At 41.8% G+C, this 26,455-nt stretch overlaps 2 protein-coding genes across 2 annotated transcripts; both read right to left on the bottom strand.

The window, feature by feature from the left end:
* Positions 1-22,967: 22,967 nt before the first annotated feature.
* Positions 22,968-23,327, bottom strand: LOC148803114 (secreted RxLR effector protein 161-like). Its single transcript, XM_088894115.1, has one exon. It carries the CDS (start codon positions 23,325-23,327, stop codon positions 22,968-22,970), a length of 360 nt encoding a protein of 119 aa, XP_088750241.1.
* Positions 23,328-23,822: 495 nt separating this feature from the next.
* LOC148803113 (uncharacterized) lies at positions 23,823-26,167 on the bottom strand. The gene is made up of 2 exons (XM_088894109.1): positions 25,229-26,167; positions 23,823-24,026 (listed from the first exon to the last, which is right to left on the bottom strand). Exons 1-2 carry the CDS (start codon positions 26,165-26,167, stop codon positions 23,823-23,825), a joined length of 1,143 nt encoding a protein of 380 aa, XP_088750235.1.
* Positions 26,168-26,455: the final 288 nt, after the last annotated feature.

Here is a 26,455-nt window from a genome sequence, read left to right as displayed (position 1 = left end):
ACGAGTCTCATTAAGTGTCCAGTTTAAGGGTATTACACAGAAACATACCAAGGGAACATGAATCAAATATGTATCTTTATTCATTTACAATAAACTCATAAAGTACATCATTCTGATTGAAGCTAAGGGCATACAAAACTATCTAACATATATGGCTTGTAATAATTTTCGACCAAGGTTTAAAATAGGGAAAATTCCATATTAGTACCTTCTACTTTGGGTCTAGTGTCATTTTGGTCCCTGAGCTTTAAAATGCGACAGTTTAGTACCTGAACTTTCAAAACATGTCAATCTACTACCTGCCATTAACCAGCCCGTTAACCATCCATTAAGTGCCATTTAAAAAGACACAAATATCCTTCAAGTGTCATCTAATTCTCCTTATCAACCATCTAAACATTGACAAAAAATGAATTCCAAATCCTTGTCTCTTCTATTGAAGAAAGTTGGGATCACTAGAATGCCCACTGAGACGTAATCCCATCTTTCTTGAATAGAAGAGGCAAGGATTTGATACTGTTCATTTTTATCAACATGTGGATGATTGATAAAAAAATTAGATGACACTCAAAGGGCATTTGTATCTTTTCAAATGTCACTTAATGGCTGGTTAACGGATTGATTAACGACAAGTACTGGATTAACACATTTTGAAAGTTTGAATACTGAATTGTCGTGTTTTAAAATTCGGAAACCAAAGTGGCACTAAACTCAAAGTAGAGGATACTAATTGGGAATTTTCCTGTTAAAATATCAGTGCATTAATATCTATTATACACGATATATATAATTGATTCACATTTATAGGTAGCCAGAATTTGTATTCTTTTCATCTGCACTCTCATGTATTTGTACTAATTAAAATAAAATTGCACTGCAACGCCTTATTAGGAATTTAATCCTCTCAATGAGATAGCAAATTAATGTATAAAACCCTTGACAGAAGGATCTTTTCTTAAAGTCATTCTAGCTAATGACAACCATTTTGATTGTTCAAAAACCAATTAGTTTAGTTAATTAATTAAAATCATCTAATTTTGGGTATCTGGTAGCCTTACGCAAGGATGAGATGGACCAAATCTCACAGATATCGATCGCCTTAGAAATATAAAAAAAAGAGAAAAAAGAAAAAGTAAAAGCTTTTGGTAGGTAATGGAATCATCAATGTAAGCATTTGGGATATAGCGGAGAAACTAGGCGTCGTTTATTAATAATTAGGTAAGAAAACAGGGGAAATATATTCCTTCATTGTGAAGGAGGATCTATGTCGGAAAGTATAGGAATGAGAGATGATTATCAACTGGCGTGAGTCAGTCGCGTGAAGAAGGAGAAGAAAGAAAATGTCCAATCCCGCAAAAAGTATTCCCATAAAACAAAATGAAGGTGGTTATCTAGGTTGTATATCAGGCTTCAATTATATTTAATTATTTATATTCTCACACGTATAGATTTCAGACTTGGTTGTAGTGTCATTTTCGTCCCCAACTTTAAAATGTAATAATTTAGTATCCAAACTTTTAAAACATATTAATTTAGTTTAAGTTATTAATTAATCGGAAGATTGCATTTGAAAAATATATAAATAATTTTTGAGCGTCATCTAATTTTCTTTATTAACTATTCAAACATTGATAAAAAATGAATGTTTTAAATCCTTGCCTCTTCTATTTAAGAAAGTTGGGGTCACATCTCAGTGGGTATTCTGGTTATCCCAACTTTCTATAATAAAAGAGGCTAGGATTTGGAACTGATTATTTTTTGTCAATGTTTGGATAGTTGATAAAGAAAATTAGATGACACTCAAAGGGATTTTATGTCTTTCAAAATGCCACTTAAATGGCTGGTTAATAGTAGGTATTAAATTGGCACGTTTTGAAAGTTTGGGTGCTAAATTATCAGATTTTAAAGTTTGAGGACTAAAGTGTCATTAAGCCCAAAGTACAAGGTACTAATCGGGAATTTTCCCTAATATAGTCACAAGGCTACGAGTTCACTTGGTTTGTATTCCGGTGTTTAAACTTTAAACAAAACAAGTATGGTGTGTAATTTGGGAATTTTATGAAAGAAAAAAAAAATCTCTAATAAGAAGAAGAAGAGAAGAAGAAGAATAAGAAGATGAAGAAGAAGAAGAAGAATATATATTCCTTGAAGTTTAGAATCTTTTGACCAAAATGTTTATTTTCCAAATTTTCTCTTCATATGAATGGCTTGCCCAAGCTCTTTCAATCTCTCTTTTGAAGTTGACTTGTTTTTAAAAGTTTGCCCTTCATATCAATTGCCCAAAGGTAAAACTGCAACTTTATAAAGTTTGTATTGTTTTATTTTTGTTTTTTTTTTTGTAGAAACCAATCTCCATAGTAAATGATGTAGCGCGATCTGACTGCTCCTTGTTGGAAGATGATCTGGCTTCCAGTCGGACGGCGAGCTAGGTGGATCTGCAAAATAAGATCAGAGTACCCGGGGTGGCTAGCCTGGCGAGGTCGCTCCGATGCTTAAGTTAGTAAGCTTGTTGCGAGCTGAAATAGTTTTTTGGGAATATAGAGAGCCAGAGAGCTAGAGAGAAGAGAAATCACGCGTACCTTATGCCCTCGGGGTTGGAGCCTTTATATAGCTAACTACTCGCGGGTTTTGCGGATCGGTTCCGGGATCTTCGTCATGATGGGATCCGTTTCCGTTTTAATTAGAGGATAATGTTACCAACTGAAAAGGCTTATCAATTCCTCCTGAACCGGGCGGAGAGGAGATAAGACTTGCCGTTATGCGGCTTGATCCCGCAAGGTTCGGGGTCTGTTGGAGAGATTTCCGGGGTTGCCACATAGTGGTCTGGATCGGTATCCCCGAACTGATACTGTTTAGTTCCAAACTGGACTAAATGTCGAAGTGCCTTGGGACCGAGGTGACTTAATGCCGAACTGGTTGGGAGTCCAAGCTCAACTGTTGCGAACTAGGCATGTCGGGCTGAGCTGTCATCTCTTGGTCAGGTTGCGTCCATGTGTTCCCTATTTATTAGGTCGGGCCAAATCACCCTTCATCAATTGCCCCCCACTCCCCGAGCCAGGGGTTTTGACCCGATGCGGGGAGTTCATGACGAGTCCAAGTGGATTTGGCATGAGGTTTAGGCGGTTTGCCGAGCGGATCAATTGGTCAGACCTGTTCGAGCTTCCAGTTTAACCAGCAATAACCTAGGTCACGTTAGGTGTACGCGCAGACATCACACTGTTATGGACTCCGCGGACGTCAAAAACGCGTTCAACCGATTTCGTCCTCGGGCGTCGTGCAATCGATTTTCATGAGAGCCATTGGATAGAGCAGGTCTCAACCGTTGATCGCCTTGTGGTGAACTATAAATAGGGGGCCGAGGGACCCTTCTTACTCGCCAAAAATTCTGTGATTGAGCTCTCCCGAGGTCACGTCGGAGTCTTTCAGGTCGCTACTTCCTTCTTTGTATTCCGAGGTCGTTCTCCTTTTGGTGAGTTCATCTTTTCTTAGTTTGTTCTCATTTTCTTGTTTCTGTTTTAATGATGTCTAGTGCTAGCATAGATAGGCTCCTAGGTGATTCTAGTGAGCTCGAGGGTGCCGAGGTGCAGCCCTCGGCTCCCGCTGGTGAGGTCAGCTCCTCGCTAGGTAGCTCCCCCCTTTGCCCCTTAGAGGAAACTTCCTTACCTGAAGTTGGGCCATCTCGGCCTGAGGAGCCCGAAGCTCGGGAGGAGGGACCGACCTCCAGAGAGGAGGTCCCATCTTCTTCTCGAGGTCGGGATCCGAATGACTTTGGTCCTTCTACCATGACCTCGGATAGGTTGTTGTCTTTGGTAGCTCGTTACCGTCTCCCTGATAAACTAGTTTTTTGCGTTCCTTTAGGTCAGTATCCTTGGGCTCACGATCACCATGAGCTCGCGGTTTTCGAAGAGCAGCTCGTAAACAGGCTGCGCTTCCCGTTCCATCCTTTTATTATAGAAATAATCAAGTTTTTTGACATCACTATATACCAACTACACCCGAACTCTATCAGGACCAAAGTAGGTACTATCTCCCTGTTCCATGAATACAACCGACCTCTGTCCTTAGACGTCTTCAGTTCAATCTGCTCAATCAAAAACAACTCCGCTTATCTATGTGGGGACGTCCGACAAAGTTACTACATCTCTCCTCGGCCCGGATTTAAAATCCTGTTTAGTAGCCCGAACAAAGTACCGGCCTGGAAGAGGAGATACTTTTTTGTTCGGAATCCTGAGGGGTGGCCCTTCCCGACTCACTAGTGGGTGGCTATCAAAGATCCCGGAGTAAGCTTAGACGCGGAGACTAGGGCGGTTGTTAACTCTTGGAGGGACCTCGACCTGGAGATGAGAGATTTCTTAGCCGAGGAGAAGCTTGTGCGAGCTGGGCTGAGCCCTCCTGGTAGGTCTTCACCTTGGTACTTATTTACTTTAAATTTTATTTAGTTCGTGACTAACCTTTTCTTTTCCTCTTGCAGTAGCCATGCCGGAGGTCGATGCTGAGAACCTTCTCAAGAGTTTCTAGAGAGGGAGGAAGAGGAGGGCTTTGAAGAAGTCTCGTCGGGAGGCCAGTCCTTCTACTCCTGATCCATCCGAGGTCGCTGCGCCGGAGCTGACCTCTGCTGAAATCCCAGAGGAGGAGGTCCGTCCTCAGCATCCCATTGTGGACCTGGACGAAGACCAGGATGAAGGCATTCTGCCTCATGAACCGGAGAGTACTCCTGCGCCCGAGCCCCAGCTCCCGAAGGAAAGTATAATGACCCCTCGGCTCGAGTTGCTCAAGAGTAAGGACGCTGTCTTTCCTGCCGAGGTCGCGGAGTGGGCTGACATGCCTACGAGTCAGCTCGAAGGCCGGGCTGCCAACTATTGCATGGTGGTGAGTATTCTTACTTTACACTTCGTTTCCTTGTCTATTTTTTTTTTAAGTGTGCTTACCTCTGCTTTCTTTGCTTATGTGAACTCCGCCATTCACTAATTAGTCTACCAGTCCGAGGTCCGCCTGAAGCAAGCTTGGGAAGCCTAGGAGAAGGCACAGAAACTTTACCGTGACCTGGACATAGGTCGGGGCAAGGTTCTTCAGGCTAAGAAGGGAGCTCGGAGCCAACAAGAGCTGATCCTGGCGCTGACCGAGGAGAAGGGGAAGCTTCAACATGAGAACGAGAATCTTGAAGCAATGATTCGGGAGCGCACCGAAATCTTCAAGGCCGCCATTCAAGAGGTGCGAGCTAAAGAAAGGGAGCGCGCCATTGAAAACTTCAAGGAGTCTCCGGAGTTCCACAACCTTCAGGTCGAGTATGGATCGAGCTCCTACCATTCCGGCTTCAAGTTGTGCAAATATCTGATGCGACAAAAGTTTCCCGAGCTAGACCTCAGAGTAGTTTCTATGTTTGACCTCACTCCCGAGGTGGTGAAGGCGGCGAACGAACAGCCCGGCTCCTCCAAAGACGAAAGCGATGATGAAGTCCCAGAGGTGGGCCCATCAGGTCGAGAGGACGTGGAGGAGGATCAAATGGAGATCGACCTGCTTGGCAGTCTGAATGCATAATTTTTGCCTCTTCTCTTGGAATCTTACGTTGTATACCCCGGGTCTCTGAGCTCGGTTTATAATGAAAGTTTTTTTTTTGCTTTTTCTCTCTCTTTTGTACTCAACATTTTTAAATCAATGAAATGAAAACATTTTGACTATTCTTGTGCAAAATTGTATTACTCCCGAACTGGCGAACTAAACCAAGTAGGAGTAGAAATGTGTAGGTTACCCCGAATTGTCAAGCTACTGAGCTAGACTACAAGTAGGGATAACCAAAATAAAATATTTCTAAGTGTGGGTTACCCTGAACTACCGAACTAACGAGCTAGGCTAGGAGTAGGGGTAATTTTGCATAATGTATGCCGAGGTGAGCGGTCATTGTAGGGTATATACCCGACCTATCTATGCACGGGCTACTTGCTTAGATGTCGGTTGTCCCTTAGAGCTAGTGGGTCCAACTTGTTATTATATGTCGAGATGGGCTAGACGTTGTAGGGTTTATACCCGAACTGTCTATGCCTTAGGCATGAGGGCTGATTTGCCTATGCCGAAGAGGCGACTAGGACTTGTTTGCCTATGCCGAAGAGGCAATTGGGATTTGTCTGCCCAAGCCGAAGGGGCGACTGGGACTTGTCATTGTGCCGAGGTCTTACATCAGCTCGACATTGTGGCCCTTAGGCTCCTGGGAGTGACTCTCAGTCCTCTCTCCAGTTCGGCGATCACAGGTAGTATCTTCTCAGGTTGTCGATGTTCCACCCTCGAGGTACTTGTTTTCCTTCCAAAGTCTCGAGCTCGTGCGTACTTTCCCCGAATACCCGTCTTACTCGATACGGACCTTCCCAGTTCGGTCCGAGCTTACCAACACAGGGCTCAGGTACCATAACCTTCCGAAGAACCAGGTCGCCGACACGGAAGTGTTGTTTCTTGACCCGGGCGTTATAGTACCGAGCCACTCTCTGCTGGTAAGCTGCACTCCGGATGTATGCCAGGTCTCGTACTTCTTCCACCAGGTTGAGGTTGGTACGGAGCTCGTCGTTGTTTGTCTCCTCGTCGTAGGCCTCTAAGCGTAGTGTCGGCATATCGATTTTTGCTGGGATCGCCGCTTCTGTGCCGTAAGTGAGGTTGAAGGGAGTCTCACCCGTGGCGGTCTTGACGGTAGTCCGGTAGGCCCATACCACACTGGGCAGTTCGTCTACCCACAATCCTTTGGCTCAGGCTAAGCGAGCTTTCAGTCCACGAAGTATAGCTCTGTTGGTAACCTCCGCTTGCCCATTTGCTTGGGGGTGTGCCACCGAGGTGAAGTTTTGTTGTATCCCATCTCGGCAAACCAATTCTGAAACTTGATGTCCTCGAACTACTTTCCATTGTCGGAGATGAGTACCCAAGGTAGCCCAAAGCGACATAATATATTTCTCCAGAAGAAATTTTGTATGTTGCGGGCTGTGATTATCGTTAGGGGTTCCGTTTCCACCCACTTCGTGAAATAATCCACTACTAACACCAAAAACCTCCTTTGTCTTGTCGCTGGCGGGAATGGGCCAAGAATGTCGATTCCCCACTGTGCGAATGGCCATGGGCTGGTGAGGTATTTGAGGTCGGCAGCAAGTTGGTGGTGGATGTTGGCATGCCTCTAACACTTGTCGCACTTCTTGACGAGCTCAAGTGCGTTTGCCTTCATTGTGGGCTAGTAGTATCCTTGTCGTAGCGCCTTTTGGGCGAGAGCCCTGCCCCCCAAGTGTTCGCCCCATAAGCCTTCATGGGTGTCACGGAGGAAAAGCTCGGCCTCTGAGGGTCGCAAGCAGTGCAAGTAGGGGAGCGTGAAAGATATCCGGTATAGTTGTCCGTCTATAATGACGTACTTAGCCGACTGGAGCTCTACCCTTTTGGCCGCATTGTGATCTGCATGGAGGGTCCCGTGAAGCAGATAGTTCGTGAGTGGGTCAATCCAGCTCGGCTCTTCTTGCGCTACGGGAGCGACCTCTTCTGCCCCCCTCCCCCGAGAATGTTAGGCCGAGGTAGTTCCTCTATGTACACGGTCCACATGGTGTTGCTGCTTGTGCTGGCTAACCGGGACAAGGCGTCAGGCTCAGCGTTCTCAGATCTCGAGATCTGATGAAATAGGATGTGAAGTCACGTAGAACCTCTCTGACCTTGTTCAAATAAGCAGCCATAGTGGGGTCGTGGGCTTCATACTTGCCACTGACTTGGTTGACCACGAGCTGGGAGTCGATGCAGATGATAAGGTGTTTAGCCTTCCTTCGCTAAAGTGAGCCCAACTACTAATGCCTCGTACTCTGCTTCATTGTTGGATGCTATGAACCCGAACCGGAGCGCGTATTCCAACTTCACCCTGCTTGGACCGTACAGAATTATGCCCGCCTCGCTTCCTTGTTGGTTGGACGAGCCATCAACGTGGAGGATCTAGGGCTCATCGTCCCAGGTCGGACCTGATCTAATCGTGATGGGTGCCGCGCTGGTTGAAGCTTCCTCCATGTGCTCGAGCTCGGCCAGTTCGGGGGTTATGGTGCTGAACGTACATTCTGCCACGAAATCGGCTAAGGCTTGGGCCTTAATTGCCGTCCGAGGTTTGTACCGGATGTCATAGTCACTGAGTTCGTAAGCCCATTTCGTCAATATGCCGAACACCTCGGGCTTGAGTAGGATCTGCTTCAGAGGCTTGTTGGTGAGGACGACGACAATGTGGGCTTGGAAGTATGGACGAAGCTTCCGAGATGCTATGACTAGCGCGTACGCCAGCTTCTCGATCTCTGGATACCTTGTTTCAGCATCCTTTAAAACCTTGCTAACATAGTAGATGGGTCGTTGGACCCGATCTACCTATTTTATCAATACCGAGCTGATGACCTCGTCACTCGCAGAGAGGTACAACTTTAAAATATCTCCGTCCTCGGGTCAGGTCAGAACCGGGATACTAGCTAGGTATTTTTTCAGCTCGTCGAAGGCGAGCAGACACTCCGTGGTCCACTCAAAGTCTTTACTTTTCTTTATGGCCTTAAAGAAAGGCATACAACGATCTACCGACTTAGATATAAAACGGCTCAGAGCAAATATGCGGCCATTCAGCCTTTGAACCTCTTTTAGTTTGCGAGGTGGTCTCATATCTAAGATGGCCTTTATCTTTTCTGGGTTGGCTTCGATGCCACGCCGGTTGACTATGTAGCCTAAGAATTTATCCGAGGTGACGTCGAAGACACATTTGTTGCGATTTAACTTCATGTTGTATTTTCATAAAATTTCAGAAACATTTTGCAAATCATTCAATAAAAAATTTGAAAATTGGGTCTTAACGACCATATCATTTACATAGCATTCAACTTTATTGCCGATTAACGGCTCAAAAATCCTATTTACAATTCTTTGAAAGGTTACCCCAACATTTTTTAGTCCGAAGGGCATAACCTTATAACAATACAGTCCAAGTTCGATTATGAAGGCTGTTTTTTCCTCATCGACAAGGTCCATCCTGATCTGGTTGTAGCCCGAGTATGCATCCAGAAAGCTCAGCAACTCATGCCCTGAGGTCGCATCCACTAGGCGGTCGATCTTGGGCAGCGGGAAGCAGTCCTTTGGGCAGGCTCTATTCAGATCAGTATAATCGACGCACATGCGCCATTTACCGTTGGCCTTTTTTACCAGAACTGTGTTAGCTACCCAGCTCGGGTAGTGGACCTCCTTGATGAAGTCTGCCGCTAAGAGCTTCCCGACTTCCTCATCGACTATCCTCCAGCGCTCCGGAGCGAGGTTGCGTTTTTTCTGTCTAACGGGCCAGCTGAGAGTGAAGTGGTTCCTTGATCGAAGCACCAATCTAGAGGGTCTTAGCTAGATCATCTGTTGAGACTAGGATGTGAACTGTCTCTTCTATTGGCGTAGCTCGCTCCTCGGCATATTCCGTAGGTCGCTTGAACTCGACGTCATCCGCTTGCTTGGCTTTCCCCTTGAGGGCGGTGACGTAGCATTTGCGAGATTCGAGCTGGTCGCCTCGCACCACCCCTACTCCATAGTCCGTAGGGAATTTCATTGCCAAGTAGTAGGTGGATACTACCGCACGTAGTGCGTGCGTAATGGGCCGACCTACTATGTGAAGGGGATGAGAGATCCATCGTATGGACACCCAAATCTTGCGGAATAAAGGGGCGAATTTCAAAAATTTTTCTCTCCCTTTCAAGTAGGAATCGCATTCCCTATTTAGAAAATCATATTTTCAATGATCAATCTTGAACCATAAACTGAACCAGATCTGAACCAAAAGGAGTAGGAGAGGATTATACCTGATACGGAGAAAAAGTGTCTCCCAACGAAGGTATTCACGCCCAAGGAAGGGTCCAAGGACTGCTTCCACTGAAGATGGCACAGTGCAGGATGGAGTAGAATCAATAGTATTCTTCTCCAATAATTCTATCCTTCGCAAGAAACAGCAGGATGGCATGTGAGCACAGCTTCCTATCAATTCTTTCTCAAAGAACTGATGTCAAGATCGAATCTTGACTTCTCCAACAACTAGAGATCGAGCTGGATGTCTGGCGGCTACAGGAAGGAGGCGGCAAGAATGATCTTTGCAGGGATTGCAGAAATCTTTCTTCTGTGATTTCAGCTCTGAAGAGGATCTGATGATGTGATTCTACTAAAGGTTGCCGCCCCCTCCTGCTTTTGTAACCCTAAAAGATCAGCTCCTAATCCAATTAGGAGTTGCTGATCCAAATCATATTTGGATCAGACCTCTCTTTAGGTGATAAGGATAAACCATTATCTTATCTGCAGATTAGATCAGCCTTCTCCTAATCTCATTAGGAGGTTTCTAGAGCTGAATCATATTCAGATCTGGACTCTCTGAGTGGATAGGGTTAAGACCCTATCCTATCTGCTGATCCATCTCAGAATTCACCCATATTTAACTTATTAAATAAGTCTAGTTCGAAAGGGGCTTTAAGCCCATTAAGCTTATGTGCTCACTTAACCATCCTAACTGCTACCCAGTTGGGCTTCCTTGTATGGCGTGGGACCCAAGCATTGATCTACACATCAGCCACATGGGTTCGGCCCAGCCTTTGTTACAAGGCCTGGCCGAATACACTATTATGGACAGTGCACCCCCTGAAACCCATTAAATGGGCTCTATGGGCCCAACACTTACCCTAAGTGGTCCCTGGGCCAAGCCACCTTGTAACACCCAGGGACTGTGGGCAGATGCAAGATTAGCCCATCAGGTATTATCCTTAATGGTCTTACACTTAACCTTTCAGCCCATAATGATCATACATTGCCCGACAAGAGAGGACCTCTCCCTCGGCTGCAAGGAACGGTGTTGCACTCTCTACTTATATGGATCCCGGTAATTAAAACCTTTTGCAAACATTTTAGAAACCATAATATGTAAACTTTTACATCTCATATAAAATATACTTTGCAAAACAAATCTCAACGATTGAAATCGGCTACTGGCAGTCTTGGTTTCCATCAGTGAGTGTGCATCCCCGATCATTACCTTTGTCCGACACAGGGGCTGATCCTATCACTAGGATCACCCACTCAGATGAATTCTCAGATTGTCCCAACATACCCAGGTTTTGACCCCCGCTAAGGATCTCACTGATTGGTACATCAAAGATAGCCCAATCCGACACCTAGTGTAGTATCATAATCAAGTCTAGGGGTTGGGTGTAACTTTACAGTTTTGCCCATCAATCTCCAAGGTCCAGGGAATACTGGAAATCTGGTCCAGTTCAAAGATTCAATTAATCCTACACTGTATGTGCCTAGGGTCTCACCCTGGCAGCTGAGATAGGCCACCCCAACTGACTTGGTGGCACAACAGTGTCAGCCTTATCAGGATAGGTTTCTCCAGACCGACCCACTGGCTATGAACATTCTAAACTAACATGAGTCTCATTAAGTGTCCAGTTTAAGGGTATTACATAGAAACATACCAAGGGAACATGAATCAAATATGTACTTTTATTCATTTACAATAAACTCATAAAGTACATCATTTCGATTGAAGCTAAGGGCATACAAATCTGTCCAATACTATGGCATTGTACGGGGAGGGAGTTGTGACCACTAAGAATGTATGCTCAAACCTTACAATATTGAGCCACGTGCCGACCTCTACGGGTACTGAGACTCGCCCTAGAGGTCTGACCTCTTCGCCGCTGAAGTCTACCAAGGGAGTATCTGTTGGCTTTAGATCGCTTGTCTGGAGCTACAGCTTGTCGAAGGCATCTTTGAACAGAATGTCGGCCAAGCTACCCAAATCCACTAGGACATGCTTGACTTCGAAATCATTTATCCTCAGCTTTATCACCAGAGCGTCATCATGAGGATATTGGATCCCACACGCATCATCTTCCGTGAAGTAGATGGGGTCTTCAAGTCTGGGTCACTTCAGTGGGTTCTGCTCGTCGTTTTCTAGTTCGCGAACTAAAGCTCAACCTGCTACTGAAGTGCAGCCCACGATGATGGATCCGCTAGTAATCATGTTGATTACTCCGCGGATTAGCCTTTCTTCGGGCAACTGCCGTGGCGGCTGCTCACTCTGTCTGCTACTGGACTCGGGAGCGCTTCTTCTTTGGTCCCCCTGCCGGTCTGTTTGGCGATCTGCTTGGTTCTTGTCTTCTCTTTGTATAAAGTGTTTCAGATATCCGCAACGGATGAGCTCCTCGATCTCGTCCTGGAGGTTCCTACAATTCTCTATACTGTGTACGTGGTCTTTGTGAAAGTGATAGTAGACATTTTTGTTCCTGGTGGCGGGATCTCCCCTCAACCGAGGTGGCCACTTGACATAGGAGAAGTCTTTGATTGCCATCAGGATTTCTCCTCACTTCAAGTTGAGGGGTGTATAGCTCGTCCTTTCAACGGACGGAGTTCTGGAACACTGACCTGACTTGTAAGATCGCGAAGGAGATCAGCTCCCAGACTTATTTCCTCCCTTGGTCGGGGACTTACTCTTTCTTCTCTTGTTCCCATCATTTCCTGTGCTATCACCTTCTCTTTTTCTCTTTTCTGTTGAATTATCAGTCCTCTGGTTCATCTCTTCCTCGGTCCCGATGAACTAATTAGCGAGCTTGAGGAATTTTGTGATGTCTTTTGGCTTGTTGGCCACCACATGCCACTTGAACTCCCTGTGAGTTATACCCTTCTTCGCTGCTGTAAGCCTCACCGCTGGATCTAGATCGGGGATCTACAGGCAGGTGTTATTGAAGTGTTTGATATATCTTCTGATGGATTCCCCTTCTCTTTGAACTACATTGATGAGACTTTCTTGAGACCTCAGGCACTTCTTGCTAGTGATTAAGTGCGAGGTGAACAACTCCACGAACTGCGCCCAACTCTTGATTGTTCCTATCACGAGGTTCCGGTACCATGCAGGACTCGTCAGCCCCAACTAGATGCATATGGGACTGAAAGGAGTCTACATGGTCGTTAGGATCAAAAGATCTGCCATACTTGTTGAGGGGAGGCATTTTAAATTCCTTATGCATCGGGGTCGCCAATAGCTCGGAGGACAGAGGGGACGACCTAGAGAGGAGAGAAGCGGTCTTTGTGGCTGTCGAGCTCGCCTCCTCTTTACCTTTTACTTGTTCTTGCTGGTTGAGCCTTGCGAGCTGGCTGTTCTGAGCTGAGGTTTGGCATGCTTTGCGACACCTTCGCTGTTGTCTCTTCATCAGCTCCGCATTGGTGCTACTAACCTCTGTGTGGTACGGTACTATTCTGGTGCGAGGTGGCTATTGGTTCTCTGGATGTTGAGGCTAACTGCCACCGATGGAAGGGCCTTGCCTTGAGTTTGCGACTAGAATCCCGAACCGGTTCCCTGTGAGCAAACCTTCTTGATGCGACCGCCAAGGAAGAATGGCCCTGGCGGGCTGAGTGTCTCTGGACCTGTTTCCGATGTTGCCCTGTGAAGCGGGCGGAGTGACCTACCCGTCTCTCCTGTCGTGAGGTGAGACTTGGCTCCCAAGAGGAAGTGGAACCTGGGAAGTCTCCTTGCCTGGTGGGGAGATCGAGTGTTTTGTACACAAGGCCAGTTTTACTGAATTGTTGGATGCCGGGATGGAACCGGCTGCTGGCTTTGCTATAGTGGAGGGAACTGCTGCTAGTAGAACTGGTAGAATACTTGTTGCTAGTACTGCTAGAATTGTTGGACCTATTGCATTTGGACCTGAATGGCCTGAACGCAGTGTACTAGGTCGTCAAACTGGGATTGCCCGACTCCAGGGGGAACCACAGATGGTTCAGCGAAGGTCGCAGCAACTACAGGAGGGAGTGGTGCATTTACCTGCGTAGAAGCTTGTGGCATGGTCAGTGTTCGAACCCCAGCCGTAGTGAGCGGTATGGTGAACTGACCGATGCAGACTGATGGAAGTTGAGGTTGCCCCCTAGAGATGTTCATTTCAGTGCTCTATCCAGCGTGACTCGAGGATGCCATTGAATTCAGATGAGTTAAGTGTGGAGAAGGCTTTTTGTAGTGGTTCCCACAGGCGACGCCAATTGATGTAGTGTGATCTGACTGCTCCCTGTTGAAGGATGATCTGGCTTCCAGTCGAACGATGAGATAGGTGGATCTGCAAAATAAGATCAGAGTACCCAGGGTGGCTAGCCCGGTGAGGTCGCTCCGATGCTTAAGTTAGTAAGCTTGTTGCGAGTTGAAATAGTTTTTTGGGAATATAGAGAGCCAGAGAGTTAGAGAGTAGAGAAATCACACGTACTTTATGCCCTCGGGGTTGGAGCCTTTATATAACTGACTACTTGTGGGTTTTGTGGACCGGTTCCGGGATCTTCGTCACGATGGGATCTGTTTTCGTTTTAATTAGAGGATTCAATTCCTCCCAAACTGGGCGGAGAGGAGATAAGACTTGTCATTATGCAGCGTGATCCCGCGAGGTTTGGGGTCTGTTGGAGAGATTTTCGGGGTTGCCACGTAGTGGTCTGGATCGGTATCCCCGAGTTGATACTGTTTAGTTTTGAACTGGACTAAATGCCGAAGTGCCTTGGGACCGAGGTGGCCTTGTCCCGAGGTGACTTAATGCCGAACTGGTTGAGAGTCCGAGCTCAACTGTTGTGAACTAGGCATATCGGGTTGAGCTGTCATCTCTTGGTTAGGTCGCGTCCACGTGTCTCCTTTTTACTAGGTCGGGCCAAATCACCCTTCATCAGTAAATGCATGGGTATTTTTGACATTTTCACGCCTCTTGTTAGAGGTTTCTAGCACAGGGGGTCTACTTGCAATTATGTCATAAAGTTCAGGAGACATCTCATAATAATAATAATAATAATAATAATAATAATTATTATTATTATTATTAATATTATTATTATTATTATTAATATTATTATTATTATTATTATTATTATTATTATTATTGTTATTATTGACGATGGGTGATTTGGCACGACCTAGTAAGTAAAGGTCACGTGGACGCGATTTTCCCAAAGGGTAACAACTCAGAAAAAGGAGCTTATGTTGTGTGATATATGCACAATTAATTCAGGCATGTGTACCTTAGTCAAATGTGCATATAATGATGAGATGAGTGTCGATCCCACAGAGACTAGATCATAGTAACAAAGCAATTTTAAACTAACCTAAGTTGAACTCGTGAATCAATTGACTGAATAAAAACGAAGAAGAATTAATATAAATCTAAGAACTTAATAAAAACTGAATCGACAAATGAATGCAACTAGGGTTTAGATTTCATTAAATCAAGGTTATATAATTACCTATTTAACCCAACTCAAGACCGAAATTACCCTAAGGTATATTAAAATTATTTGCATGTGATGGTGGATTTCCCTAAATTAATTAATAAGCTTTCTCAAGTCATGTTAATCCTTCATTAATGCAATTCTACCATCAAATTTCTAAGTGGTTGTCAAAAGGAAAAAAAATAAGCATTAAGTTATTTGGAAACCTCTAATCGTAGAAGGGGATTTGACTCACTAAGCTTCCTTGATACCCACACATAAGCTAATCATCTTTCGATATCATAGTCTATCATGCGATTTTTATTGCCTAGGGATCTAATTCATAACAATCCTTTGATCAATCATAAAAGAATCATCAAATCATTAAAAGATTGGTCAATTCTTTTAAAGCATTAAGCACAACAATAAAAATTCCTCATGCAAATAATAAAGGTCTTGAATTGAATTAAACAAATAACTATATAATCTTAAGATCAAAATCCATTTAAACCCTAGCTAAGAGAATTTAGCTAGGCATCATTAAATTTAACATACTCAAGAAAATTAAAGGAGAAACACAGCAAAAACACATCAAAGAATGAATAGAATAACAAAAAATCTTTAGCCTTTGGAGGTCGAAGACAAGTGCAGCAACTAAGCCTTCCTCCCTCTTGGATTCAAATTCTTCATCTCCTTCTCTAGCGTGCTGAAATTGCTTCCTCTTTTATTCTCTGCCAATTTCTCTCTAAAGATGTGCCCCATTGCCTTGAGTCTATGGTTCTTTTTATAGTGCAGCCTTCCCTCAATTGTTTCTTAATGCAAACTCCTAATTCAACACAAATTAGGTTTCTTAGTCTTTATCTCAGTTGAATTCCTACCTCTTCTGCACTGCCAACTGTCAGACTCGAAACTTGTAGCTCAAATTTCACTTGGTTGGCGGCGGAATTATGGTGAGCGATAAACATAAGAGTTGTAGCCCTATCTCTTAGCTTTAACTAGCCATTTGAATCACCTCAATCCGGATTATAGGCAGAAATTGATACCCAAAATACGGAAACTATATCAAAACAGGAAATTTCCCGATTTTTGTGCATACAAATCAAATCCGATTTCAATGGATTCTCTCCTTCATGGCTACATCATGGAGTATCATTGCTGCATGGTCCTTCCTCTATGATTATCTTGATCAATTAAATCAAACTCCTCCTTAAATTTTCACAATTAAGCTCCAAATTACCTTGCAAGACAATTTCATCATAATTAGTGCAATACGATGCTAATTCCAAAAACATTATTACCAAAATCATCAACTTAGAGGTATGAAAATATGTACAAATATAGGCTTATCAGCCTACTCAGCAGATTTTAGAGCTTGGGTGTTTGGTCACCTTGGCACAAAGCCAGCTTGGCATAAAGTCACCTCGGCATAGAGTCACCTCGGCACCTAATCCAGTTTGGGGCCCAAGAACCGAAGTGACATGTAACCGACTCCAAAAGCTTCACAGCAAACTCCGTATCTCATGGGATCACGCCGCTTAATGGTAGGCCTTATCCTCTTCCCGCCCGGATCGGGCGGAGACGATAGACTTCGTTAACTGATACGCTACTTTCTAACTAAAGCGGAAACGGATCTCATCTGCTCAGGCCGAAGATCCTAAGACCATTTCATCAGACCCATGGTAGCTCAGCTATATAAGGACAACAACCCCTCCAGGGCCCAGGTACGTGCAATTACTTACATTCAAGCTCTCTAGCACTCAAACTTTAGCTCGCAACCACAACAAGAATATTGACTTAAGCATCGGAGCGACCTCACTGGGTCACCCACCTCAGTTTCTCTGATCCCTATTTTGCAGTTTCATCCAGCTCGCCATGTGAGCAAGCCAGGCAACCTTCCAGCTAGGAGCTTACAGATCGTACATCATCAATTGGCGCCGTCTATGGGAAACGATCGAAAGGTCATCCCAACTCTAGCTACAGTCTCAATCTCAATATCAGCCTCAATGGCATCATCCAGCCATAACGGAAAGAGCTGCATGAACATCACTGGGGGGCAAGAGCAGCAAATAGTCACTCCCCAGGGTTCCTTGGTGAGAATCGACCAGTTCACCATTCCCCTGACTGTCTCCAGGGTTCCATCGCTGTCTATACTGCAAAATACCCCACGGGTGAGTGTCCCGCTCCCCTAAGTGAGTGCCACATTCTCAGAGCCCTCCATGATTCCCCCTAGGGTCGGGCACTCCCAGTTCAACGACCTCGTCCAGAGCGTACGATGATGCAAATCCAAATGTAGCAGATCCATCAGTTCCAACAGTTTCAGCAATACTACTTCTATCAACAATATCAATAGTAGTTTCCACCACTACAACCAAACCAGTCGGCAAATCATCATCAAGGGCAGACCCAGAACCAGAATCAGCACTGGGCTCACCAAAACGTCCGCCAGTTCCACCCCCCCCCCCCATGGTGAAAGAACTTCGCAGGTACTGGTCCCTCCCACATCTACTAGTCCCCTCGAGGGATAGGCCTGAACCCAGTCAGCCCAAGAGGTTCAATCAGCAAGTCCCACATCCAGGTAATGTAGATCGTCAGCTCGGGACCCGAGGTGCGGGCTCGAGAGGAGATCCCTCGGTTCCCCGCGATAGCCAGCACCAAACACACGGCGAGGAGAGCCTCTGAACGACCTCGTCCTACCACTCGGAGTAAGATCGAAGTACCCGACAACAATGAGGCTGGCAGTACAAACGCTGCACCACCAAAGAAGCAGCAGCTGCGGCGCCGCAAGACTTGTTGTTCATCAGCAAGGAACAATCCACCCGCGAAGCCCAGCTATCTAGTAGATCAAGGTCGGGAAAGAGAGGTGAGCTCGGTGGCCACAAGAACAACACCTTCTCTCTCATTAAATCTCACATCTAAGGTATATTCTCTCATTAAATCCTATATTTAAGATATATTTTTTTCATCATTAAATTCTACTAATTAAATCCACAACATTAATGGATTAATTAATGATATGATAGTTAAATAATAAATCTTTAAAAAATAAAAAAGTACAAGTAATCAAAAGAATATATAAAAAATATATATTAACTATGTCAAACAAAAATTAAATGTGATAAGTAAAAGTTATTTACATAATGTAGATGAAATATATAATTTAAAACTAATTTGAAAGAAAAGCTATTTTCATATCTAGATGGTGGGTCTATGATCCAACTTTCCAAAGAAACTCTTGTTACAAATTGAATAATAGATATTTAAAAAAAGGGTAGAACACAAAAAATAAAAAGTACAAAGTTTTGTCATAAACGTTTGTGGAACATTTCTAATGCGCTATATATTTATCATATTAAATAGAAACAATTGTTAAAATAAAAGTTATTTTTTATTTAGGACAGAAATGGAATACAAAATTTAATAATAATAATAATAATAATAACAATAATAATAATAATAATAATAATTGTTATTGTAATTTAAAACTACAAGCGTTTAACTTTTTTTTCAATCATATTGTTACTTTTGTTAATTTTTAATTTCTATATTAACTATGGCATATCTAAAATTCATGTAATTAATATGAAGAAAATTTTCTCACATGCAACTCATGTGCGTAATTACTAGTCAAAGAAAATGGTCCAGCCACCATAAATGATAAAATAACCATTATTACATGGATGAACATTTTAGGGGATGTTTGGAACCGTGGCCATTTCTCAAAAAAATGGTGTCATGTTGGATCCACACAGGCATTTCAACAAACGCCCATGTATCTCATTCTTTGGTTCAGCCGATTATTAAAAAATCGGGCATGCCTCGAAAATTTGGCGTTTCATGCATTGGTGAATCATTTCTCCCAACGGTTAATTGATGTATATCCTATGTGGTGCTTACCTGTCAGCACATGCATGAAAAACGGTGATGAAAATCACCTTACCAAACAGAATAGTATTGCTCACTGCCTACGTGGCAGAAGCGTTCTTTTGTGAAAAACGGGTCTTAGAAGCATGAGCATAATTTTTTGAAAATCAGTCCCAAAAAGCTCCTGCGCTTCCAAACACCATGTTAAAAACTAAAACGACTAAACCGAGAAAAACTGCAGCGGAAGAAGAAATGGTCAAAGATGAACATTGTAAAAAATAAAAAATCAGTCCTAGTTTTTCCTTACGCTACTAGTATTACATGGATTGTTGGATTTTGATTCATGAGGGGTCCTTAATTGTGTTGATTATTTTAATTAAATTAATTTTATTAATTAATCTTAGAATAGTGATAACAATAATCATATATTAATTATTATAATATTATTAAGTGGGTTTTGTTTAAAATGTACTATCTAACTCTCACGTGTACACAGCATTGGTCATGGAAAATGGGTTTCAGGAAATAAAAGTAAAAGGATCGTTATAATATTTTCAATTGGGCCAGCCTGTCCCAAGTCCAACTGATTATTTATTGTTAAATAATTAAAAGAAAATAACAATAAATTATTGATAATTATTGATAATTTTCAATAATTAGTGATGATTTATTGTTAAATAATTAAAACATAAGAATAATTTACTCTTAAATTTGGGTAAAACTGAATAATTACTGATAACTTCCAGTAATTTGAAATAACTATTGATATATTATAAACTAATTATAATTAAAACAAAATAACATCAAATTATTGATAATTTTTGTTAGTTTTCAATAACTACTAATAATTTACTGTTAAACAATTAAAAGAAAATAACAATAATTTACTAATAGTTTTAATAATTTTGAATAATTACTGATAATTTACCATTAAATAACAAAAGTAAAATAACAATAAATTTGAATAATTTCTGATATTTTTCAATAATATTGATAATTTACTACTATTCAATAATTAAAAGAAAATAACAATAATTTACTGTTAATTTTGGGTAAATTTGACATTGCAAATTTTCAGTACTAATTAAAAATTCAACAGTAAATTACTTTTGTTATTTAATGAAAAATCTCAAAACCACTTTTTATGACATTGCTACTGTTGCCTTTAATTCAAGGTTCAAGATATCATATAGGCCTATAAGACGGTTGGGGCGTGTTGGCCTGTATCTTTGCTCGCTTTTATTTGTTTTTAGTTTTTTTCCTTTTCAATCTGATTCAGAGGTATCGGTTTAAGGCTCTTCTACCCTCTAAACCTGATCACACTCCAAAATACCCCCCGCCCTCAGTAGAGACGCATCTGTGGCCTCCCGATATGACACATGTATTCTTTTAACAATTGTGTACAGTTTCCTTTAATCATGCATGGAGACACCTAAAGTAATCAAATAAATAAAATTAGCTAACTAAACTATGTTGACTAATTACTTAATTACCTATTAACTTAGCCCTAATCACCTAATTAAACAAAATTACCAAAAACAAAACTGAATGTTTAATATGTTGGTCAGTTCATGCCTCAACAAGATGTTCAATACCTTTTTAAATTTGATTTAATTTTGACCCAATTGTTCAATTACATTGTGATTTATTCCATTTTTTTGAAAGAATAATGATGATGACCATAATGATGACGACGATGACGAAAACGATAACGTGACGTTAAATTTAACCTAATTAATCATTCATTATTAACTAATAGTAATTATGGAAAATTAGCAAAAACTTTTCATAATTATTCAAATTTACCTAAAGTTAACAGTAAATTTTTGTTATTTTCTTTTAATTATTGAATAGTAAATTATCAATATTATTGAAAATTATCAGAGCGCTAACACAGTCGTTGTAGGCGGTGGGAAGAGGATGTTAGGATCGAAGCCAATCGGTACTCCACGGACAAAATCATGGTGTCCTCAATTGACGAACTAATAGAAATCATCGAGGAATCGACAAGTTAACCTGTTGCTTGATGGTATCCTCAGCCGCTTGAACTGCATGCCTCCATGATCTGTACTAATAAGTGTTCCATCGAAGAATCGTCGTCGTCGACACCCAATCTTGAGAACCTGTTAACTAAGCCTCCACTGGGATATCGAGTCTCTTCAGTGTAATAAACTAATTGGCCTCTAGTGTTTCCTGTATGATCTGCCATTACTAGAAAACAAAGGGATTCGGTTTCATGATTAGTTGGGGAGGCAACCATCAAAGCTTTTGTTTCTGTCAACTTGTCTCTTGGATATTGATAGATTGCTGCGCACGGATGATTGCAGCGGAGCGGGTTTGTTTCAGTCAACTTATCTCTTGGAGAACTCTGTTTCCAAAGGTTGCAGCAGCGTCCAGAGGACCGCTGATCCAGCGATTTCATTCGACGGGGCACTTGCTTTTGCAACCAGGGGAGAACTGTGTAGTGCAGATAACGATGAGGAGAAGTATATGGGACGATTTTTCTATCAATTTTTTAGTCAATTACGTTCTTAAACGAGAGAATGACCCCGAATTAAGTAAGGAGTTAGTATTTTTTTGGGGGAAAATCTATGATATAGAAAAAGAATCTTTTCTATATCATATCGGGTGAGATGGACCAATCAATATTGGACTTTCTTTTATAACCAGTTTTAAAAACAACAATTAAAATTACGTTTAAAAAGAAAATCATTTAAAGATAAGAAAGACGTTAACGTCTTCACCGTTAAACGTCACCCTCCCCCTACTCACCTGAGAGCTAATAAGGTGAAGTTGAATATGGCGAGGGTTGCTTCTATCCCACCGCTTCCCATTGTAAACGATCAACCTACTCGGTTGCCTCTGTAACTTCAGCGAAGTTCTTGAACCCAATGCAAAAGATTAAAGTTCAAAAATTAGTCCTCAACATCTCCGTCGGTGAAAGTGGAGATCGTCTCACCAAAGTCGTGAAGGTGTTGGAGCAGCTGAGTGGGCAGACCCCATTTTCTCAAAGGCTAGGTACACCGTTCGGTCTTTTGGTATAAGACGTAATGAGAAGATTGCATGCTACATCCCACTCATGGGTGAGAAGGCGACGCAACTTCTAGAAAGTGGGTTGAAGGTCAAGGAATACGAGCTGTTGAGGAGGAACTTCTGTGATACTAGATGCTTCAGTTTCGGTATTCACAAGCATATCAATTTGGGTATCAAGTATTGATGGTTTGCGGATGATAGTAATAGTAAATACTGTAAAAAATATGATAGAAAAGACAGAAGAGAACTTAGTTGAACGAGAGAAAAGATTTTGTAAATGTATTCTGCTATTTCTCTTTGATATCTGAATCAGTACAGAAGAGAGGTTTTTATAGTAGATGGAGTCGGTTGAAGGTGAACCGACTTACATTGAACAAAGACTCGCATTAACTCACCTAGGGAGCTGAAACGACTAACTTTGGAACTACCTACCTTTGGAAGATGCAATCGACGCACATTGGAATGAAGCGAACATTGGAAGAGAGCTTTACTGTATTTTCGAGAGGACTAATTCAATGATTCTTGGAAATGTGTAGCAACATTTAATACTCCTCCTTGGTGCACATTTCAGCAACTCCAATCATGTCTCGTAACAATTCGAACTTGCCTTTTGGTAGAGCCTTTGTGAATATGTCAGCTAACTGTTCTTCAGTTTTGCAATGTCTGAGTTCTATTTCTTTGTTTCCTTCAGCTTCTCTGATAAAGTGATATTTGATGCCAATATGTTTGGTTCTGCTGTGAAATATGGGATTCTTTGCCATTGCAGTAGCTGATTTGCTATCGCAATAGATTTCAGTAGCACCAACTTGTGGTTCTCCCATGTCATCAAATATCCTTTTGAGCCATATAGCCTAGCTCGTTGTTATTGCTACTGCAATATATTCTGCTTCAGCTGATGATTGGGCAACAGTTGCTTGCTTCTTTGAAGCCCAAGAAAATATCCCTGATCCAAGTGTGAAAAGATAACCAGATGTACTTTTCATGTCATCTACTGAACCTGCCCAGTCACTGTCTGTGTAGCCAATGAGCTTAGAGTCATGTGTGACTCTGTACCAAATTTCATAGCTCTTTGTACCTTGCAAATACCTTAGTATTCTTTTAGCTGCTCCATGGTGGACTTGACTTGGATTCTGCATGAATCTTGATAGTAAACTAACTGCATACATGATGTCTGGTCTTGTAGCAGTTAAATAGAGAAGACTTCCAATCATACTCCAAAATTGTGATTCATTTGCCTTTGGTGAGCCATCTTCCTTTTTGAATGCTTTAGTGTTGTCTAATGGGGTGGAGACTGTTTTGCACCCCCTCCATTTTGAATTTCTTCAAAAGAGTTTCTGTATACTTCTTTTGTGAGATGAATGTCCTTTTTTCTTCTTGAGTTATTTCAATTCCAAGAAAGTAGTGCATTAAGCCCAAATCAGTCATCTTAAAAATCTTCATCATGTCTTCTTTAACTTCTTGACCATCTTCTCATTATTTCCAGTATAAATGAGATCATCAACATATAAAGAAACAATGAGAGTGTCATTTGTACCTTGAGTCTTGATGTAGAGTATTGGCTCACTATAGCTCCTCTTGAATCCTTGCTCCAAGAAGTAATTGTCGATTCTGTTGTACCAAGCTCGTGGAGCTTGTTTTAAGCCATATAATGCCTTCTTTAATCTGAGAACTTTATCTTCTTGTCCTTGCACCATGAACCCTTGAGGTTATTCCACATAGATTTCCTCCTTAAGATAGCCATTGAGGAATGCAAATTTTACATCAAGTTGAAAAGTTTTCCATTTCTTCTGTGCAATTAGTGCTATCAATGCCCTGATTGTGTCAAGGCGAGCAACTGGAGCAAATGTCTCATTGTAGTCGATACCATATTGTTGTGAATATCCTTTGGCAACTAGCCTTGCTTTAAGCTTCTGGATTGAGCCATCTGAGTTAAGCTTTGTCTTGTAGATTCACTTAACTCCAATAGTGTCTTTGTCTTGTTGACGATCCACAAGCTCCCAAGTCTTATTTTTTTCGATTATTTTTATCTCTTCATTCATAGCTTTTCTCCATTTTTCTTCCTTAAAAGCTTCTTCAAAGCTTTCTGGTTCTATGATCATCAAGTTGCATGTTTTATATATTTCCGTTAAGGATTTAGTTCGCCTTGGTGGTGAGTCCGGAGTAGACTGTGAAGCTTGTTCCGGTCCCGATTGTGTTGGCGAACTGATTTGATCACGATCTTTTTCAATTCTTTGACTTGGTAATAGAGACAAGTTGATAGTCTTTCTTTCAACTTCTTTTGTCTCCCAATTGTATGTAGCATCCTCGCCGAAGCTTATGTCTCGACTAATTATGAGTTTTTCTTTCCTTAAGCTATAGACTCGATAGCCTTTTGATTGAGTGCTATAGCCTAAGAAAATTCCTTTCTCAGTCTTCTCATCCAGTTTGCCTCTTTTCTCTTGTGGGACATGTGTGTAGCATATGCATCCGAAAACTTTGAGATGCTTTGCTGATGGCTTTTGCCCACTCAAGCTTCAATTGGTGTCCTATATTGCACAGCTTTAATAGGACATCTGTTGAGTGGATAGACAGCAGTGCTTATTGCCTCTGCCCAGAAATTTTTGGGAAGATCCTTTTCCATGAGCATGGCTTTTGTAGTCTTCATAATTGTTCTATTTTTTCTTTCGGATACTCCATTCTGTTCTGGAGAGTACCCGACTGTAAGTTGATGCTCCATGCCTTCGTTGTGACCACTTTGCTTCTCAACACGGGCTTTGAATTTTTTAAAAATATAAAAAACCTGTGATTTTTCTCGCAAGAAATAAACCCATGTCATTCTAGTATAATCATCAATGAAGAGGATGAAATACCTGTTTTGATTATTTGACGGAGTACTTATTGGACCAGAAACATCTGTATGAATTAACTCCAATGGCTCTTTGGCTCTCCAAGATTTGCCGGATAGGAAGGGTTGTCGATGTTGTTTTCCGAGCATACACCCTTCACAAACATTGTTGAATTCCTTGATAACTGGTAGGTCACGCATCATATTCTTCTGCTAAAGAATCCTTAATCCATAGAAATTAAAGTGTCCGAATCTTCTATGCCATAGCCACGACTCGTCCACTTGTACTTGCATTGCCATATAACTTGCATCTTTCCATTGAATGGGGAAGCATCTGCTTTCTGTCATTTTTGTTTTTGCAATTTCAAGGGACTTGTCTTGCTTATCATAGATTGTGCAAGAGTTTCCCTCAAAATGTAAAGAGTAACCTCTTTCTATCATTTGGCCCACACTGAGTAGATTTTGATCAATATTGGGGACCAAAAGTATATCATTTATGTATTTCTTGCCTTGTTTGGTGTCAACAACAATAGTGCCTTTGCCGGTTGCTTCCATAAAGTCGTCGTTACCAATTTTGACTTTTGTCTTGATTTTATCAAGACTATGAAAGATGCTTTCATTTTTAGTCATGTGGTTACTCCACCCACTGTCAAGATACCAAGTATCATTTTTTTCTTCTATTGCAGAATGACAAGCATAAAAGATATTATTTTCCTCATTTTTCTTTTCTGAAAAATTAGCTTGATGGGTTTTCTTGAATCTACAAACTTTTTCAACATGGCCAAATTTTTTACAGTTTTGGCACTGTGATTTTCCTTTAAACCAACAATCTTTCTCCAAGTGGTTTCTCTTCTTGCAAATACCACATGAATAATACTTGTCATTATTTTCTTTTGGTTTTCCTTGTGACTTTCTTCCATCAACTTTTGGTTTATGAGACCGCAGATTAACTTTAGATTGAAAGGCAGCTTCAATCGAATTTTCATTCTGCCTGTCACACCTATTTTCATATGTCTCGAGAGAGCCCATCAATTCAGTTGGTGATAGTGTTTCTAGATCCTTTGTTTCTTCTATCACCGAAATTATTGAATCATATCTCTCTATACAAGAGATTAGAATTTTTTCGACTATTTTCTTGTCAGAAATAGTCTCCCCATAGGCTCTCATTTGATTTACTATTTCTTTTATTCCAGAATAGTAATCTTTTGCAGTTTCATTATCCTTCATCTTAAGATTTTCAAAAACCCTTCTAAACTTCTGCAATTTAACAGTGCGTACCTTGGCAAATCCTTGAAACTCCTCCTACAGTGTATCCTATGCTTCTTTTGCAGTTGATGCGCCCATGATTCGAGGAAATATCTCCTCAACCATTGCTTGCTGCAAGCAGAATAGTGCTTGACAATCCTTTTGTTGATTCTTTTCATAAATCTTCTTTTGATTTACTGAAAGAGTAGAGGTGTCTTCAGCAATGCAGAATCCTTCCTCAACGATTCTCCATAAACTTTGTGACCGAAA

The sequence above is a fragment of the Nelumbo nucifera genome, chromosome 1, assembly GCF_055504915.1.
Source record: "Nelumbo nucifera cultivar China Antique chromosome 1, China Antique-T2T, whole genome shotgun sequence".
Classification (NCBI taxonomy): domain Eukaryota; kingdom Viridiplantae; phylum Streptophyta; class Magnoliopsida; order Proteales; family Nelumbonaceae; genus Nelumbo; species Nelumbo nucifera.
Note: the sequence above shows the minus strand (reverse complement) of the source record. Positions and strands in the feature narration are given on the sequence as shown.

Bases quoted from the DNA above. Each gene is read 5' to 3' on its own strand.
- LOC148803113 (XM_088894109.1), bottom strand. From the start codon at position 26,167: ATGAAGGATAATGAAACTGCAAAAGATTACTATTCTGGAATAAAAGAA. The intron at 24,027-25,228 runs GTACAAGTGGAC...GGCTCAATCCAG, and splicing joins CAAGTTATATGGCAATGCAA to AAGCTTAAAGCAAGGCTAGT.
- LOC148803114 (XM_088894115.1), bottom strand. From the start codon at position 23,327: ATGATTGGAAGTCTTCTCTATTTAACTGCTACAAGACCAGACATCATG.